Source organism: Rhodnius prolixus, unplaced genomic scaffold (genome assembly GCF_049639745.1).
Source record: "Rhodnius prolixus isolate KJV_2025 unplaced genomic scaffold, Rpr scaffold_7, whole genome shotgun sequence".
In the NCBI taxonomy this organism is placed as follows: domain Eukaryota; kingdom Metazoa; phylum Arthropoda; class Insecta; order Hemiptera; family Reduviidae; genus Rhodnius; species Rhodnius prolixus.
This window is the reverse complement of record NW_027411582.1, coordinates 30,648,240-30,666,405: the sequence shown is the minus strand read 5'-3', so window position 1 is coordinate 30,666,405 and position 18,166 is coordinate 30,648,240. Positions and strand designations below refer to the sequence as shown.

General features: G+C 31.0%; 2 protein-coding genes and 2 long non-coding RNA genes across 11 annotated transcripts in view; 2 read left to right on the top strand and 2 right to left on the bottom strand.

Moving 5' to 3' along the window:
* LOC141447372 (uncharacterized) overlaps nucleotides 1-784 on the top strand; it is a 34,368-nt gene extending 33,584 nt beyond the window's left edge. For 6 of the 8 annotated variants that reach the window (XM_074114856.1, XM_074114853.1, XM_074114851.1 and 3 more), the window contains 2 exons: nucleotides 58-224; nucleotides 551-784. The gene's annotated coding sequence lies outside the window, so the exon portion shown is untranslated. The remainder of the gene's footprint in view (nucleotides 1-57; nucleotides 225-550) is intronic. The other 2 variants (XM_074114855.1, XM_074114854.1) reach the window with 1 other exon arrangement.
* Nucleotides 785-1,825: 1,041 nt separating this feature from the next.
* On the bottom strand, nucleotides 1,826-8,287 carry LOC141447391 (uncharacterized). The gene is made up of 3 exons (XR_012454287.1): nucleotides 6,776-8,287; nucleotides 5,577-6,307; nucleotides 1,826-3,495 (listed from the first exon to the last, which is right to left on the bottom strand). It is a non-coding gene; the product is annotated as an uncharacterized lncRNA (long non-coding RNA).
* A 152-nt stretch (nucleotides 8,288-8,439) lies between these two features.
* On the bottom strand, nucleotides 8,440-15,098 carry LOC141447381 (nuclear transcription factor Y subunit gamma-like). The gene is made up of 8 exons (XM_074114894.1): nucleotides 14,921-15,098; nucleotides 14,702-14,825; nucleotides 13,996-14,138; nucleotides 12,053-12,224; nucleotides 11,784-11,942; nucleotides 10,301-10,372; nucleotides 10,112-10,204; nucleotides 8,440-9,098 (listed from the first exon to the last, which is right to left on the bottom strand). Exons 1-8 carry the CDS (start codon nucleotides 14,941-14,943, stop codon nucleotides 9,027-9,029), a joined length of 858 nt encoding a protein of 285 aa, XP_073970995.1. The 5' UTR covers nucleotides 14,944-15,098; the 3' UTR covers nucleotides 8,440-9,026.
* A 204-nt stretch (nucleotides 15,099-15,302) lies between these two features.
* LOC141447399 (uncharacterized) lies at nucleotides 15,303-18,097 on the top strand. The gene is made up of 2 exons (XR_012454294.1): nucleotides 15,303-15,373; nucleotides 15,759-18,097. It is a non-coding gene; the product is annotated as an uncharacterized lncRNA (long non-coding RNA).
* Nucleotides 18,098-18,166: the final 69 nt, after the last annotated feature.

The window sequence follows — 18,166 nt, the reverse complement described above, 5'->3', positions numbered from 1 at the left end:
ATAGGTATATATACAGAAAGAACGTACATTTTTAAATAAAGTTTTTTTTTTTAACAGCGAAGTGCTACAATTGCTACTTTAATTAAATACATATCATCTATAAAGGTTTTTAATCCATTACTTTCATCCATGGGTCCTTGGCCGGCTCGCATTCCAGCAAAGCTCAGTCGTGTTCTGATATGATTACCATTGAGGGCAACCTTCTTTACGCCAACTGCACATCCGTAAGTAATTTAAGGTGATTCGCATCAATATAGGTAGCACTATTCATTCAATAAATCTATTTTCAGTCTGAGCTAAAATTATTTGAAATTTAATACCTTGAAAAAAAGTTGAAACCTTTAGAAAATGCTTATTTTAAGAGATTGTATTTTTCAGAAAAATTAACTCTACATGAAATCTTGTAGTAATAGGTTTATTCAGCAGTTATTTTATTTCATACACATTTGTCATAAACTACGATGAAGTTCTGATTGGAAGTATTGATGAATTGAAAGCTACTTAATACTAAAACAAAAAACTTAAATTCATTAAATATGTTGGTTTTCAGATTGAAAACAACCGATAGTGATGTACTGCCTTCAAAACTGTTCATCAAATGAAGTTCAAATGAAATCGACGCTGGAAATATATAAACAACTTTTATTGTGATTTATTTATTGTTAACAATTGTAATATAATGTTATAAAATGTGTTATGCTTATTAATTTTAATAATTATTTTCATAGAAGTATGTTTGAATATGTGTAATTAATAAGAAAATAAAAAAAAATAACACGAAAAAGCCTCCATTTATTTCCCATTGACACTTAGACTTAGTAATTTTATTATATTTGCAAATGCAAAAATAAATAAATTATAAAAAGTTAGAAAAATACCGAAAATTTGCAGAGAAAGAAAGAAAAAAATTATTAAAACTCAAAAAAATTAAAAAAAATACAAATTAACTTTTAAAAAATCTTTAAAAACGCAAATAAATAAATAAAAAAGCAAATTGTAAGAAAAAAAATGAAAAAAACTACTAATAACAACAAATATGAAAGAAATCACCAGGTAGCAGCACTTACTGGACCTGTCAAAAATGTAAACAAATTTTAGTTCACATATTTGCCACCAGGCAGCAGCACTAACTATAATTGTCAAAAATTTAAACAAATCTTAGTTCACATATTTGCCACCTGATAGCAGCACTATAACTATATACAACTGTCAAACAAGATGTCTCCTCAGTACGACTGCAGAGTCGTACTCGTGAGGAGGGGGCTATGTCGCTCGTCGCTCCAAAAATATCTAATCTAGTCAAAACACTTCTCTCCACATATACAATCTTGATAATATGTCTATGGGTAATGGTTAGGGAGATGTGTTCACCTCGACGGTCGGAAGGCAACTATTCGCCCCACCCGGCCCGGCCCGCGCCGCGAACTTTCTTATATACCCTCTAGATGGCGTCATATCACCATGACAACGGGCTCCCCCCCTAGTTTTAGTTCCACCAGCTGCCACTAGATTGCACGTGCTGTCTGTTTTATCTCTTGTAGCCTTGCCTGCACACTCTCCAGACTCTGGCAGCCATTGTTGTAACCTTGCTATCTTCTTACACACTCTCTAGACTTTGGCGGCCATTGTTGTAACCTTGCTATCTTCTTACACACTCCCCAGACTTTGGCGGCCATTGTTGTAACTTTTCCTACTTCTTCTTACACACTCTCTAGACTCTGGTAGCCATTTTTAATTATTTTTTAATGTTTTCCTTTTTATTTCTTCTCTTTTTTTTTTATTTTTTTGTATTATTAAGAGATTAATAGGGAAAATAAAAACAATATTATTAATTAACTAATTTTTATTTTTTAAAAATCATTTATAAACTTTTTTACAATAAATTGTATACAATTTTACTTGGGAGATGGGCAAATTTCAATCGACTGTTGACTCACAAGACATTAATAGAACTTCCTTCGCTTACATTTAACCATTTAGGCGACTCTCAAGACTTATACAGAACCTCCCTTCACTCACATTAACCATATTGGTGACTCTCAAGACTTATACAGGACCTCTTTTCACTCACATTTAACCAAGTTAGTGACTCACAAGACTTATCAGGACCTCCTTTCACTCACATTTAACTTAGTTCACGACTCTCAAGACTTTTACAGGACCTCCTTTCGCTCACATTTAACATTGATCACGACTCACAAGACTTATACAAAACCTCCCTTCACTCACCTTTAACCAAGTTAGTGACTCACAAGACTTATACAGGACTCCCTTTCTTGCAAAATTAATCATGTTGGCAACTCACTAGATTTAAACAGAACTGTTTTTCAAAAAATAGAAATTCATGTGCTTTACATGTGTCGTGTAAAAAAAAATAGTTGAATGTACGTGCAAGACGGTCCTGTTTAAATCTTGTTAAATACCAACATGATTAATTGTGCAAGAAAGGGGGTCCTGTATAAGTCTTGTGAGTCACTAACTTGGTTAAATGTGAGTAAAAAGAGGTCCTGTATAAGTCTTGAGAGTCACTAACATGGTTAAATGTGCGTAAAAGGAGGTCCTGTGTAAGTCTTGTGAGTCACTATTTTGGTTAAATGTGAGTGAAGGGAGGTTCTGTATAAGTCTTGAGAGTCACCAACATGGTTAAATGTGCGTAAAAGGAGGTCCTGTATAAGTCTTGTGAGTCACTAACTTGGTTAAAGGTGAGTGAAGGGAGGTTTTGTATAAGTCTTGTGAGTCGTGATCAATGTTAAATGTGAGCGAAAGGAGGTCCTGTAAAAGTCTTGAGAGTCGTGAACTAAGTTAAATGTGAGTGAAAGGAGGTCCTGATAAGTCTTGTGAGTCACTAACTTGGTTAAATGTGAGTGAAAAGAGGTCCTGTATAAGTCTTGAGAGTCACCAACTTGGTTAAATGTGCGTGTAAGACGGTCCTGTTTATTAAGTCTTGTGAGTCGCCAACATAGTTAAATGTGCGTAAAAGGAGGTCCTGTGTAAGTCTTGTGAGTCACTAACTTGGTTAAATGTGAGTGAAGGGAGGTTTTGTATAAGTCTTGTGAGTCGCCAACATAGTTAAATGTGAGTGAAAGAAGGTCCTGTAGAAGTCTTGTGAGTCGCACACATGGTTAAATGTGAGTGTAAGGTGGTCCTTTATAAATCTTAAGAGTTGCAAACACGGTAAAATGTAAGTGTATAGACGTCCTATATAAATCCAGTGAGTCGAAACATGGTTAAATGTGTGTGTTAGGAGGTACTATGTAAGTCTTGTGAATCACTAGTTTTAGTCGTGACTAGAAATTTTGCCCAACTCAGATTGTAAACATTCATGATTTGAAATACACATGCACATTAAAATAATAATTACATACTTGTTTTATTGATTGATTCCTAATAAAATTTGTTGGTATATTTGCATCAGTTAGAAGTTTTAAGTTTCCACTTGGGCTTCTATTGATGAACAGTTTTGCAGGCGGTACTCAAGTATCAGCATTATTTAATCTGAAAATCCATATTGTTTAATTTAGTTAAAATAAAATACTTAATGTTTTTTATCATGAATGAAGAAGCTAGAGAAAAACATCTACAATAAATGCTAGAGTACTTGCACCTTTTTATTCAATGAAAATGAAATAAATTTTCTAAAAGTGCTGTTATTATTTATAAATAAGATTAATTTGAATGTAATTAATGTTTGTTAATGTTATCTTTGTATCAGTTCAACAAAAGCATTTCGAAACTTTCTCATAAAAGAAATGTATAAATCTTAACAACCCCATTTAGTGTAAATAAAAATGACGGCAGTTTACCCTAAAAGTATGGCTAAGTTTCCTTTTACTCGTTTCCCAATAAAATAAACAATATTCTCAACTTTGTTGCTTCTGGGGTTTACCAGTGAGTTAAATAAACTTAAATAGAGGCATTCAACAAAAGCGAACTAAATCATTGGAGGATAAACTAATAAAAAGTATAAGGGAATCTATATCCAATTCAGTTATTAGTATTGTTGTAAGACTTTTGTGTAAAACACCACTAAAAGTACTTAAAAGTATAAAACAATTATCTACGAGCTAATATGGGGGCAGGAGAGAGATGTTAGAACTGATCAGATATTGGGAGAAAAATAGTGCGAATCAATTGATTGCAAAGAAATAATTGACAAATTTAAATTCTGTGCACTTTTTCATATTACAATTAGAAAATATTTTCTTTAATTACTTAATTAGCTCACTGATACAAATTTGGCCCATCACTTTTTCTACGATTTGAATTTGATAGCATATGAGCCTTCAAGTATAATACCTTTTTTTTCATTCAAAGTGTTATCGTGGAAATTATAAGGTTTCGTAAAATCTCTTTTTCACTTTCTCTAGATAGCTTTCAGCCAAAAAGCAAAGTACAACTTCTAATTTGAGCTGAGTGGTGTAAGCAGTAAGCAGAATGTTATCCACTACGATCAGCAACCATATCAACATGTATTGTAACACATGTAAGGTTATTACCTCGTAATACTACCATGTGATGTACAGCATCATTTTTTTTTTTTTTTTTTTGCTAGATCAATTGCACTGTTTTTGTTTATTAGGATTGCCGAAATAAATCTATAATTAATTGCTAACTCTATTAATTCTCCTACATTGTTTTAGACCTGTTCCCAAGACGCAGAGCCGAATGGAAAATTTGGATACATGCAGGTTAACACAAAAACAAGTCAAAATCCCTAGGTAAAGGACGAAATTAATCATGTAGGTCGAAGGAGAAATAATGAGAAAGCGTGCTAACCATTTAAAGTGGCGAAGAAGGAGCATGGACGAGTTATTATTAAAGAAAAACTTCGAATTTTCTCATGAAATGGCCCTTAGATGCCGATACACAAACCGAAAAGAAGTTGGAAAACTAACTGCGTGCTTAAGGAGTATATAATGTCAATCCCAAACTGCGAGGGTCATGAAGATTCACAATATACCTCAAATTGGAAAGGGATAAAAATAGTGCTATAAAATTTAGTTGCATTTGAAGTAACTATTGTAATAATTGAGCGATTAATTCTATGTTGTTATGGAGCGAAATGTATTCTGTATTAATTATAAAAATATATTTAAAATAGTGAAATTGAAAAAGTTGTTATTTCTTTTATCTTACAAACCTCACAAAAAATTTTATGAAATAATTCGAGCAAAAGTAGCTCTTGAATTATCTAAACGAAAATGTAGCTTATTAATGCTACAATTTTTATTGAACAAAAACCCATCTTACAAAGCAATTCCAAAAATGTTATAAGTGACGCTTCAAGAGGAGATTTAAGCTCTTTTTTTTCCTTTTCACATCAGATACAAACTTTGTGAGGAGGGTGCTTTAGGCTTTAATTTAAGTTACCACAACGAGTTATTATGACACCCTATGAGACATGATACGTCTTCCTTTCATATGTCTGGCAATAAGCGCAATGCAGTTTAAACATTATAACGAGTATTGTCTTACATTTTCATTAAATGAGAAAAAAACAAATCTCAAAATTTCATAGAAGTGGAAATATGTCCCATTATAAGGATTAAAGTATAACTGTTAAAATATTTAAATACCTGGGATTACGATGTTATTCTTCTGTCACATTCCATCCAGCCGGTAAGTACTTTCTAACTAGATCTAGCTCATCCAAAAGTGCTAAGCTTTCCAATCATTTTACTGGTGTAAAATGCAAACATCGTATTTTCAGAAGTCTATTTTGTATTTACCCCTTCAAACTTCGAACATCAGGGCAGAAATTGGATGAGTGTCCACGTAATATTCAAGTTTTTAAGAAAAAGATAAGATGGTTGACCCAGTTAATAAAGACGATCTCCTTAACAAAAACTTAGTTCAAAAAGTTGAGTATAAGCATTGATTGAACGACAAAAAGTGTACCAAATCAGCAAGTACTCAACATTCCATTCAAACCACTGCTTATTACACACAATAACTACATATTTGTTTTATTAATTGATTCCTAAACAAACGTTTTGACTTTCGCAAATTTGTTATGTTTTAGTGTGTAGCAAAAGTTTATTTATATTAGCATGGTAAATCTTTAAGGCCGTTCAATTAGAAAAAGATTTAATTAAAATACACAATAATAATAGAGTTGATAAACTAGTTAAAATTTTCAAATATTACCACAAAAGTACTGATATAATCTATTCGTGTAAGTTTTCTTACCTTTTTCATTTTGTTAAACTGTGTTTCAAGATAGATTCCTTTGTTTAGTTTATTCTCGGTAATAAAGTTTATGCTAATCATCTCATATTTACGATATTACAGCTGGAATAGAGAGATCCTTAAAAAAAATAATTTCTGGTAAACGTGAGGCTTAACAAGGCTGCAGGTTGACAAAAAGCCCGTGGATATAAGCAGTGGCTTAATAATGCGGAAACAAGTTTTTACAAAAGCTCTATTGCCTGATTACGTAAAACCAATTTGACAAGTGTTCACTTATAGCTGGGTACGGTTTTAAAGAAAATACCCAACCTAAGACTGCAGCAAATCTACTGACAGTCTTTGAAAGTTTTAAAAAGCCCACCAAGTTTGTTCACATTATTCAACAAATATATTTCTTACTGCTTAGTAATCACTTTTATCAGCTACATTTATTAAAAATTCCCCAAGCCTTTTATTAACTATAGCCTTGTTTTATTTTTTCCTTGCTAATCAATCAAATGTTACTATCTATTCCATCTAATAAAACTCAATAGTTAAATGGTTGGAAAGTTACTTATTAAAGATATATATTTCAATAATTTACTACCTAGAAAATTCATGTTTTCAGCTTTAATGTAGCTGCTCATTATTTATCCTTGGTAAATCCATTGGTATTTCCCTTCGACTTCAAGTAACTTAAGAGAACTTCAACTTCACTTATATTTCCGTCTCACAGTACACTTAAAACATTTCTCAAAAAAAAAAAAAATAATAATAATAATAGGTTTACAAACTCTACCTTCTGAACGTAACTATACAGAAGAGCAAATAATAGTAAAAGCTAATATTACAGCTACCACTATTTCCACCTTCATCGAATTGATCAACAACTCTCTCACACTAGAATGAGAAAGTGATTTGGGCATATATGTATAACCTAAGAGAACCTTCCTGTTCTACAAGCACCTTAATTAGGTGTTTAGTGAAACTAAAAATATTTTATACAATATAAATCTAATATGTTTGTAATGTTAATAATAACCAATAGTACGTAAATAATAATTGATACAGTTTTCTTAACTTACTCTCTGAAAAAACGTTTGATTCTGTACGGCAAAATTAAATGAAATTTCCTGATTTGAAGTAATCATAGGTATTTGGAAAATGAGGAAAGCTAATGGGAAATTTAGTGATGTTAGAAGTTTGTTTCAAACTGTCCTATCAATGGAATAAATATTTAAAAATTGCAGAACTATTCTCAACAAACCATGAATTTGGCCCCGAAATTAAATGGGGAAAATGAAACTTATCTGTTTATATTAACTTGTATACTCAAACTTTGGAATCCAAGTGCTGGCTCAGAAAGAAACAAAGAACCATTTCCAGTCTAACTCTAATTAGTCGGTTAAAGTTTTTTATAAGCAAGGGATTTATTAGATAAGTGGGTAATAGCTCAAAATTATTTTACGTACCTTCCACATCTGAGAGATGATCACTTTGGGTGTTAGGGTACTGGGCAGCCAAAGCAATGAGATCAACGAGTCCAGGATGAATAAGACAACCATCTAAATGAAGAAGGATTCTTATTCTTGCTTAAGCAACCAATCTTCCTAAAGTAAGCTTCAAAAGGAGGAAGCCAAAAAAATTTACTCTCAGTTTTAAGTCAAGATTCTTACGGCAATTTTGTCCGGAAATGATCTGAAGTGTTTAGTCTTTTTAGCAAAATTAGTATTGCTAATGCTTACTCCAAGTTTCGTCATGAAATTAGGCAGCGATCCAAATGCTAATCGGACATTGCTCTTATCATCTACCACTTCGGCAATGTGTACTGCCGTATTGGTACGATAACTAAGAAGTACTTTTACGTCCAGACTTCCTGAAGGTCACAAAATAAGCAAGGGTGAAGAAGAATATTTCTCACTTACTTGAAATTAAATTGCCAGAAGAGTGACAACAGAAACTTTCTCAAGAAGTATCATCTGCCTTACTGACGAACCTCCTGAAGTAGAACCAAAGAACTGTGGTCACAGTGCCTGTGCAAAATCATCTGAGCAGAAGCCTGATTATGATCCTTTTATAATTGTCAGGAATTTATATTGTAAACTGGAACTCCATAAGAAAAAATGTACACGTGTTTATATTTTATTGAATAAACTGCCTTTTTAAGATAAGGGATTGTTTTAGAAACACAAGGAACTAGGTATGAACAAAACAAAAAACTATTCAGAGAAAAAATCGCCAATGATGAAATTTAAAGTTTAAAAAAAAAGCTTTTATGGGAAAAATAAATTTTATTTACATTTACTAATCACTTATGTACAAATTCTTTAAATTAGAGATATATTATATATATATTTTATTTTTTTCAAAAAATACAGCCTTATTTTCGTGCGTATTATTCGTATTGTAAAGTAAAACATTCTTTACATTTAACTTTACCCATAAGTAAATAAATATTTTTCCAACATTTTTGCCCTCTTTTTAAAGAAACAAAACGGCAGATTTGAACTTTTTTGTAAAAACAAAAAAAAAAAACCTTTAAGAATATTTAATCAGGTTTAATTTTTCCTTAGTTTTCTTTTTCCTTAAAAATGATTACGTTGGTGATAAATTAGATAAAATAAATCTCTTTATTTACTCCTTTAGTTTTTTTTTTTATCTGAATGAGATCATCGAAGGAATTGACCCTCGTTTATATATAGTATTCATTATAGTTGAAACCTTTAATTTTATCCTTACAAAATTTTTGTAAGAAAATCTTAAGACATCAATTTCTTCTTCTTTTTTTGTGCAAAATATAAAATTTGAATGTTTAATAACAAGCCTTACACAAATTACCAATGCAAACTTCTCTTTTTTTAATTTTCAGCGGACGTACCTGCATTTGTCTGTAGATAAACTGTAGTTGCATTGGTTGTAGGTTGGGTTACCTAAAAGGAAAAAATGTAATAAGAGACACACAAATAAATAATTATTGTTACCATAATCTAAATAAATAATTTAGCAGTGCTATTAAAAATTATGGGGAAGACACTAACAAATGTTTCTCTAACTCAAATTCTCAAGGTTTTAACTCACAACATTTCCATCGAACTATACATTTTTAGTCCATATTTTTCCATCATTAAACGGTTTGTAAAACCGTAAATTACAAGGGAATGATACCTTACAGGAAGGTCTACCTCTACCCTTCCATTGCTTAAAACAAGTTTTTCTAAAAAATATTTTAAACCAAAGGCGAGTTTTTGGTTCCAACTCTACTTTTATTCCACTAAGGAACATCACACATTTAAAAATTAGAACGAAAAAAGTATTGCAATTTTCATACGATTATCAGCCAACTTTTTAAATAAATAACAACATATATATTTACACCAATAAAAACAATACCTGATAAACGTCCATCAAACTGGTATAACAGGGAATAGTTTTTTTGAGTTTGGTTAATTAGAGTTGCCTCCTACCTAAATAGGGAATTTTCGGGCGGTCGTTGGGCACCTCCTAACATTGGAAAAATCCTTTCACTGAGATCGCTGAAGAAGATGTGTTGACTTATACGAAGAACACTCGTTCACTACGGTTCCTTTGGCACTTGAGCTTGAGAGGTAATAACATAGATCTAGCCATGCTACATACAAGTTCAACCGCTAACTGCCCGCAGGTTCACAATAAGATAACCTAACGAAAAATCACCACAAAATGTCCTACAGTGGGTGGATACAGCTTCGCTGTACAATGAGAAGAGAAGACGTACGACTTCTTATGTACAATCTGATTGTGATGCAATCTCTAATTTAAAAAAATGTGATACCCCTAGCACTGGCAAGACTAGTGAAAAGCCACTGAGTGTAAATTCCTATCAGGGGAAATTTTACAGGAATACTTCGTGGTCTTATTATCAATTCATTTCCAATTTAGTCAGATAAAATGATGATAATAATACCTGTATAACGTGAGGTTGAATTATCACTGACTGTCCGGGATTTGCGTTCATCTGCATTCTAATCATTTGTATTTGATTTTGTGTTAACTGTAGCTGTATAAAAAAAAAAATTAAAAAAACATAAAACGAATTAATATCAATGAATTTCATTTGCAGCAACAATATATAAAGTATATAAAGATTATTTACCGGAACATGTTGTATTTGTCCTGTAGGAGATACAACTTGTTGTACTAATTGTATATTCGGACTTGGATTAATCTGCAAAAGTGTTTTGATATCTTAGAAATTATAATTCCAAAATTCTTAAATTGAATTTTTATTGCCATATATACATTATGAGTTTGTTTCAAAACATCATCAATGCATTTCCCCCAAAAAAATTTAAAAAAATAAAATTTGTAGTGAAAACTCTTAAGACGATTTTCTCTCCCAACAATATTTATTGCCATAAATGACAAATGTTCTTCAGATTATCTGGGAAAATAGAATTTCAGCAACACATATAATTTTCAACTTTCGCAATAAAATATTAGGATGTATTCACACTTTAAGTTACACTGTTGTTCAGAGAATCTCAAAGAAAGATTTTTAAAGAAGAACCTCTGATAATGTTCTTTGGGAACTGGAAAAGAGAGTTGTGGAGTTATGGAAGGAGAACAGTAACTGAAAGTAACCTTCCTACCTTCCATGCCTTTGGTTCCATCTTCCATAAAAAATGTCTTTATCCTAATTATTTTAAGTGTCAGAAATGTCTAACAAAAATCTTTTTTAAAAAACAGAAATTTTTCTTGGTCCCAGCCAATTATTAATTTTACGATGAGTATTGTAACAACATCCAATTTATTTATCAGAAAGTTATTAACATTAATGGATATGTTAAACGGAATAATATCTTATTATCAATGTAATCCAGAATATGGCTGCATGGGGGAATTGAACGAAACACCTTAAAAATATATATGTATATGTGTAATTTTATTAAAACCTGTCGATTCCTGACAACATTACCAGAATTGTGAGAAGTATCAAAATGAATGACAGGCAGAGTCATACCACCATAATTTATGAGTAGGCCCAGAGAAATGGGTATATGGCTATAATTAATCTATCTAGGGAGAAATATAGCCTGAAATAAAAGCCCTTTAGGTTGATAGATCGCCCGATAGGCCAAACTCTCAGCCAACTCAAGAAAAAGACCATTAATAGATTTTCATCCACTCTTTTGGAACCAAGGTACCCCTAAAGATCCTGCAGAGTGTGTCCATGGACCATGGTATCCTCATCTATGGTTCAAAGACCTGAACGATGAACTTATGGGCCTGCTTGGGTGCTTTGGACTTGCGTATGGATATTCTCTCTTTGGAAAGATGTTATAAAAAAATCCCTATGGTCGCCGTAACTGAGGGTCCACTCTTCTTTACATTACAATCTATAAGAGCTATCAATTATTTGGCCAGACTGGGCTATAAATGAATAGGGCATATCTCAAATTCGGATTACTGAATCCATCCTAACTTCTAGATGCACTTCTGAGTAATGAAACAAGAGCCTTCTTGAAGTATTAGATTCTTTTTTCTTCAGAGATCTTAGCAACCTTGAGGATTTCTGGGACCCTCTTTTCACATATGCGTAATACATTTTCCAGTCTACTTATTTATGGATAACTTACTGTAGGTTTGACTTCTTCCGCTTGCACGACATGGGGTTGAGCTTGAACGACTTGTACAGCCTGAGGTTGGGGTTGTGTTGTTTGTTGTATTTGTACAGTTTCTTGTTGTTGCTGAGCAGCTTGTTGAGCTTGTTGGCTCAATTGGAAATAATAATGCACCTATAAACGGTAGAGATTATAAGATATGAACGTTTGAAATATATATATATATATATATATATATATATATATATATATATATATCTTTGAATATATAATTAATTGTTTACCTGATCAGAACTTAGATATTGTGAACTTTTACCAGGACCTACTGAAGGTTTAGCTTCTTCCCTAGGTACTATATCTATAAGAAAATCAAACTGATCGTATTTAGCTATTGCCATTGCTATATCATTTCTTTGTAATGTCCTTCGCTTATTGTCTTCCGTGTGAACCCATGATCTGTAAGAAAATATATATTGTTGAAATATACAAAACTTTTTCTCTCACATAAAATGCCTATTTTTCAGGCGGGCTTTAAGTACAACTACCTAATTTAGGTATTATGGGCAGAGGCGACTAGCTAACATATTTTAATAAAAATGTCTCACATATTCTATCCCATAAAACACTAATTCTAGACCGAGAATCGAACCTAGTACCACAATGCTTCTTAGCTTGTCGGGGGGCTAGCCTCTTACCGCAGTGCTAACGTGGTAAATGATGCGAAATTCTTCCCAATTTAAGATGATAAAAATAAGTTTATTCAAAACCAGGAATGAAGATAGAAGTTAATGCAATAATGGAATATATTATAAATTCCACAACCAAGTTATAATAATAGATAGTTATTCATTTTTTCTTGTCTTTTCATAAACTTTTTAAATTATAAACTAGTAATGTTTATTTAAGCTTTCTAAATTTGTAATTTTTCTCTTTTCTGTGTAAAAGAAATAGATAAAAATTATAAATAGTGTGCTAGTAGTAAAAAAAAATTATTGGTGTTCGATTTTGAAACTATGGAGGATATTCATTCTAAAAATTGCTTAAGACATTTCACGCAATAATTCAATCAAGACCAACTCTAGGACAAGAATAAAAAAAAAACACAAAACAGTCCCTTCTGTTGTGGGGCATTAGTCTTTTTTCTGCCAAAATACACAAATACAAAAATTTGAATGCTTTGAAATAATATCTTCAATTGCTTGAATATATATTTATAAGTTGCAGATATATTCGATTCATACATAGCATTCCCTAATCGATCCTTATTGTAAACAACAGTTTATTGCTCTTTTTTTTCACAATAATTAGTTTAATAATAGATTTTTTTATAAAATAGAAAGATAGCTTGTGTCTTTGCTTCACGACAGAAGCAGACTGATTTTTAAAACGTTCTGTTTAACAATTTCGTTCCGAGGAATAGATTTGCACTCTTCTGACGAAGATGAAAAGAACTATTATAACCACAGCTTTAGAGAAACTGTAGGAGTAGAAAATTGACTGAAGTAAAATGAATGAAGATGGAAGGGTACAAAGAAGAAATGCTTTAAAACAAATCTAGTAAATTTGAGAGCTAGGCACATTGGTACCTTTTTCATACAACTTCACCGAAATTGTGTCACTAGTTTTTATGGTAAATCGCGCTTTGTTTGTTTCTTTTAATTGAGGCAACTTCAAAACTACAATATGCTCGATTATACGCATTATGGAACTATTGCCAAAGAGAATAGTACAAGCTTGATCCGACAGAATCCGCTGTGTAATCACGTTGCTTTGACCTTGCAGCTTGATGTCTTAATAGTTCAAATAGTTCCTACAAGCCTTAATCAAACGAATCGAATATGTTGCATAAACAAATGATCTCACCCAGATTAAACCACTTAAAACATTGTTTTGGATGGATGAGCATAAAATATTATAAAACAATTCTGTGTTTTTATTTTTATTTTTTCTGCCTGACATCATCAGGTAGCCTGGCAAGAACGTTTCCGGTAAATATCAAAATTCGAAATTGATTACCCCCAAAATAAAATTAAAAACTTTCAGCAAGTTGAAAAAAGTTTTATATGCTGATTTAAAACAATATATTTAAATAAATTATTGTATTTATATTCTGAAACGAGTTGAAAAGAGCTAAATGTATTGATTTTGGATAGCGATAAGAAGTGCACGCGATCGTGTGGTTAAATTATTTGTTATAAAACTTACAACAATTGTTTTTAAAACATACCTCAGGGTTAATTCTTGAATAAATAATTCGGCCGCTTTAGCAAAAAGTACGGGTGCTTCTGCAGATATCATCTTTACATCGTCATCCAGTTTCATTATCTTTTTTATTCTAGCCAGAGGTAATGTTTGGCATCGAGGATCTAACTGTTTGTAGAAAAAAAAGTAAAAGTTATTAAAACCGTAATTTATTTTTTACTAAATTAATTTCATTTATATTCATTGTAGATAATTTTTAAATTTTTCGGATTAGTTTATAAAAGCACAAAACAGTAAAATGTTCCTCTTAAATTTTTATCAAAATACAGAACAATTTATAAATTAAAAATAATACAATTGTGATTGTTAATGAATGTTAAAACTCTGTACAAGCTGCATGAATAAAATTTAGAAATCAGATCAAGTGACACAAAAAAATATGTACTTAAAATATATGTATAGTGCTGACTATATAAGAATGAATCAGACGGATGATTGGCTTTATCATTGAGTAAATAGTAAACTTTAATTAAAAGAAATAAAGATAGATTCTGCAAAGATGACGAAATCCAATTATATATCTTTTTAGTTGTTGGTCTGGCAGGAAAAGTCTATTGCTACATTCCAATTTTTGTTTACATTTTATATTAGTAGAAGCAGGATTTTTATTTTTCATTCTTTCAAGTTGAAATACGCTAAATTACTCCTCAACATGAAGTCTTAACTCTTACATTTTGTATTTGTTTGATTTCCTGGACAGCACCAGGCCAAAATTGCACCAATGCTTGTGATGCTTCTGATACAATTGAATGGCACATTGTTGGAGAATCAGAATCTCCTTCTTCATTATCAGATCTGAAATGTAATAAAAGCTAACCTATAAAATCAATGTGCAAGCAAAGTATTAATTTTTTTCTTTTAACATATTTAAATTGATAACATTTACTCACGGTGTTAATAGATAAACTGACATTCCGCGATATCTTCAGGGAAATTTAAAATTCCAGCCAACAATCAAGAATAACCAATAGGGTCCTAGGGAACAGCTCACAAACCAATAGCCACAGATTATAGCCAGCCAAGCCAATAGCTTTACATGACGAACTGAAATCAGGCAGCCATCTTGTTTAGACGTAGTACTTAGTTTTAACGTAGTTGTATTAAAAAATTAATTTCTTTAATAATGAGCAATATAAAAACATGTTCCGTATATCAGTTCATTAAATTATTTTCATTAAAAACAATTTCTGAGGATGAACTCCATAAAATTTTTGTATTAACATCAAAATATAGCCTTACTGTTATGTCACTTAATTAGTATTCGTTTTGGACCTTGAAGGTTATTTTAACTTCAGCTTTACTCAATAATTTTACTAGCATTATTAAAATTTCGAAGTTTTATAGTATGTATTTTTGATTTTTCTATTTATATGAAGCCCAAAGCTAATAAGATTTTAAAAAATATTTAGAAATTTTTGTCAACTTACTCAACTCTTATCACATTATGAAATTACTTTTTAGAATAACTTTTTTAGTTTTCTTTATTTAAATAAGTTTTAATATCCTCCTTTATCTGTGTTTTTCTTAATTTACTTCCTAAAAAATTTACTTATTTTTGTTAAAATATTTTAATCTTCTAATCTTGAAGTTGCATTAGTCTTTAAACGCTAGCTAGGTCATTTAAACCTGCTTTACAATGAAAAAAATGAATTTGTGTTTAACATTGTACTCATTTAAAAAATACAACCATTACTGCTAAATCAGTTCAATGTATTTCCTTTTTCCTAGATTCTTCTCTGGTGTAAGAAAGCTTGAATCAAAGATAATAGTAATATATTATGTAGAAAAATAAACAGGATAGCTCATTGCTACTTCATGGAGACGAGCTATATCAAGTGTATAGATTATACACCTTGAAGCGTATAAGAAAATTGCAATTGCACACGCTATTGGAAGCAGAATACATGTATTTAAATTAACAAAGCACCATTTAATGAAGAAAAGAATTGATTTATCTTAAAGGAGTTATCTATTACATGCGAGCAAGTTTACGCATTATACGTGTCTTAGTTTATTCTTGACCATCATCCGGTGTTTTACTTTTTACGCATGTAACGTTCACTCTGCTCAGTATTGTGGATGAACTGATTGCAAGATTATTTTCGGAAGCAACTTGAAGACTGTAAAGAGCAGTATACTGTTATCCTGGTACTGTACCAAGCATGAATTACAGAACTGATACCCTTGTAGGATTTCTTCCAACCATTTACCTTCCCTTCAGATGTTGCTGTTAGTAAAGTTCGACATCTCGAGTTATTCTCGTTAGTAATAGCGTTGTACCACCTCATTCTTTGACACTGCGCCTCAAGAAGAACATGGTACTCCACTTCATAAATAATGAAAATAAAAATAAGTACTTTTAATATTTTGGTATCAGAAGTAGAGGATTCTTCAACGAAAAATTTAAGAAAAGGAAATTACAAAGTTCCCTTAATGGCAGTCGATGAGGTAGTGGCGTTAACAGAACTTTATTAAAGTCGGTTATGTGAAAATGGTATTGAGTAGAGATAATTTGAAAGAAAAGTGAAAATTCTGGGTAGGGAGGGCATACATATTTGGAATTATTTCAATAAAATACCAATCAACATAATATCTCTTTATAACTTACCAGATAATTTGAACAAAACCTCAATCCATTAAAAAGTCAAAAGATAAATATTAAATATTATTTTCCATTGGATGGCTTGCGTCCCACACATGGACAAATACTTATTGGACGCAATGCAACGTGTCTACAAAGGAATAAAAGATAATAGCACACAAAGCGATAGGCTGTTGAAAATATGGTGTGGTGGTAGCACACCTATTTTTCTGATTCTTACCATTTTCGGATTTTCACGTATCAGAAGATTGATTATAAGTTTGTTGTAGAAACTTCTACAAGATTTTTCATACAAGAATAAGATAAAATCAACAATATAGAAAAAAACTGTACCATACAAAAAATACGAGAAAATCACAATAACCTAAACATCGTTTTACTAGTCCAGCAATTCTTAGCAATCTTGAAATTTAAACCACAATTTTCTTTAGGCAATGAAATTGTTTAAAGAGAAGACATACTAAGAACAATTCTTACGGGAAAACGATCCACTCTATAATGAAAACAACATTAACCAACTAAGTATTAAGAAATCAATTGTAGTTTTTGAGATATCGCGAAAAACTAAATCTCAACCTTGGTCTTTCGAGCTTAGCATTCAATTTTGTTATTTTAGAAACAATTTAATCTTAATTAATGTTATACCAATGGTAAGTCACACATTTCACAGTAAAGGTACATTAAGCCATTTGGTCTGGAGTACCGTTTAAAGTATTTGTACGCAATAGAGTATTGCTTTAAGAAATTACGCTGATGTAGCCCTACAAAAAATTTAAAAAAATATTTAACATTAAATTTTATTCAACAAGTATGTATTAGGAACAAAATAAAATTTTTACAAAAAATATTGATATTCTCTTCTCACCACTTTAAGAATCATCCCACTTTTTTTTAGTACCTTCTTTCAGCAAAAACAAATAACTAAATTTTTAATACTGAATCAATAATATTAAAATAAATTATTTAAAGAAAACCCCAAAAAAAAGAACTTAAGATTAAAACATAAATACAAGAAAATGTACAAATTTTCAACAAAATTAATAATTAAAATTTTGTTATTCATATTTATATCATTTTTCACTACTTACATTGCATTTTTGTGGCTTTTGGTTAAAAGCTGTGGGTTGAAAAAAACTTTCTTTTTTTCTGTAAATCAAACAAATTATTTACAAGGAGACATTACAATCAAGTAATTAAATTATGTTCGTTCAAGTTAAAAAAAAATACAACAAAATAAAAACATAATTTCAAATTAAACAGAAGGAAGTATGTTTAATAAAGTTATTTTGTCACAGCTTTTAGATCAATTTATACAGTAAATAGTAAATTTGGTGTATGGAATTTAGTGATAAACTGTCTTCGAATGCTTAAAGGCACATACACAAATTTTGGTAAAATTAATAGGTAATTTGTTAAAATATTTTAGACTTATGCGGTCTTCTTCTGCCAATTTCGGAATTTATGTCACGTTTATCAAAAAGATGTTAACAGTTTAATTAATACTTTTCTTTCAAACAAGAGTACAATACAATAA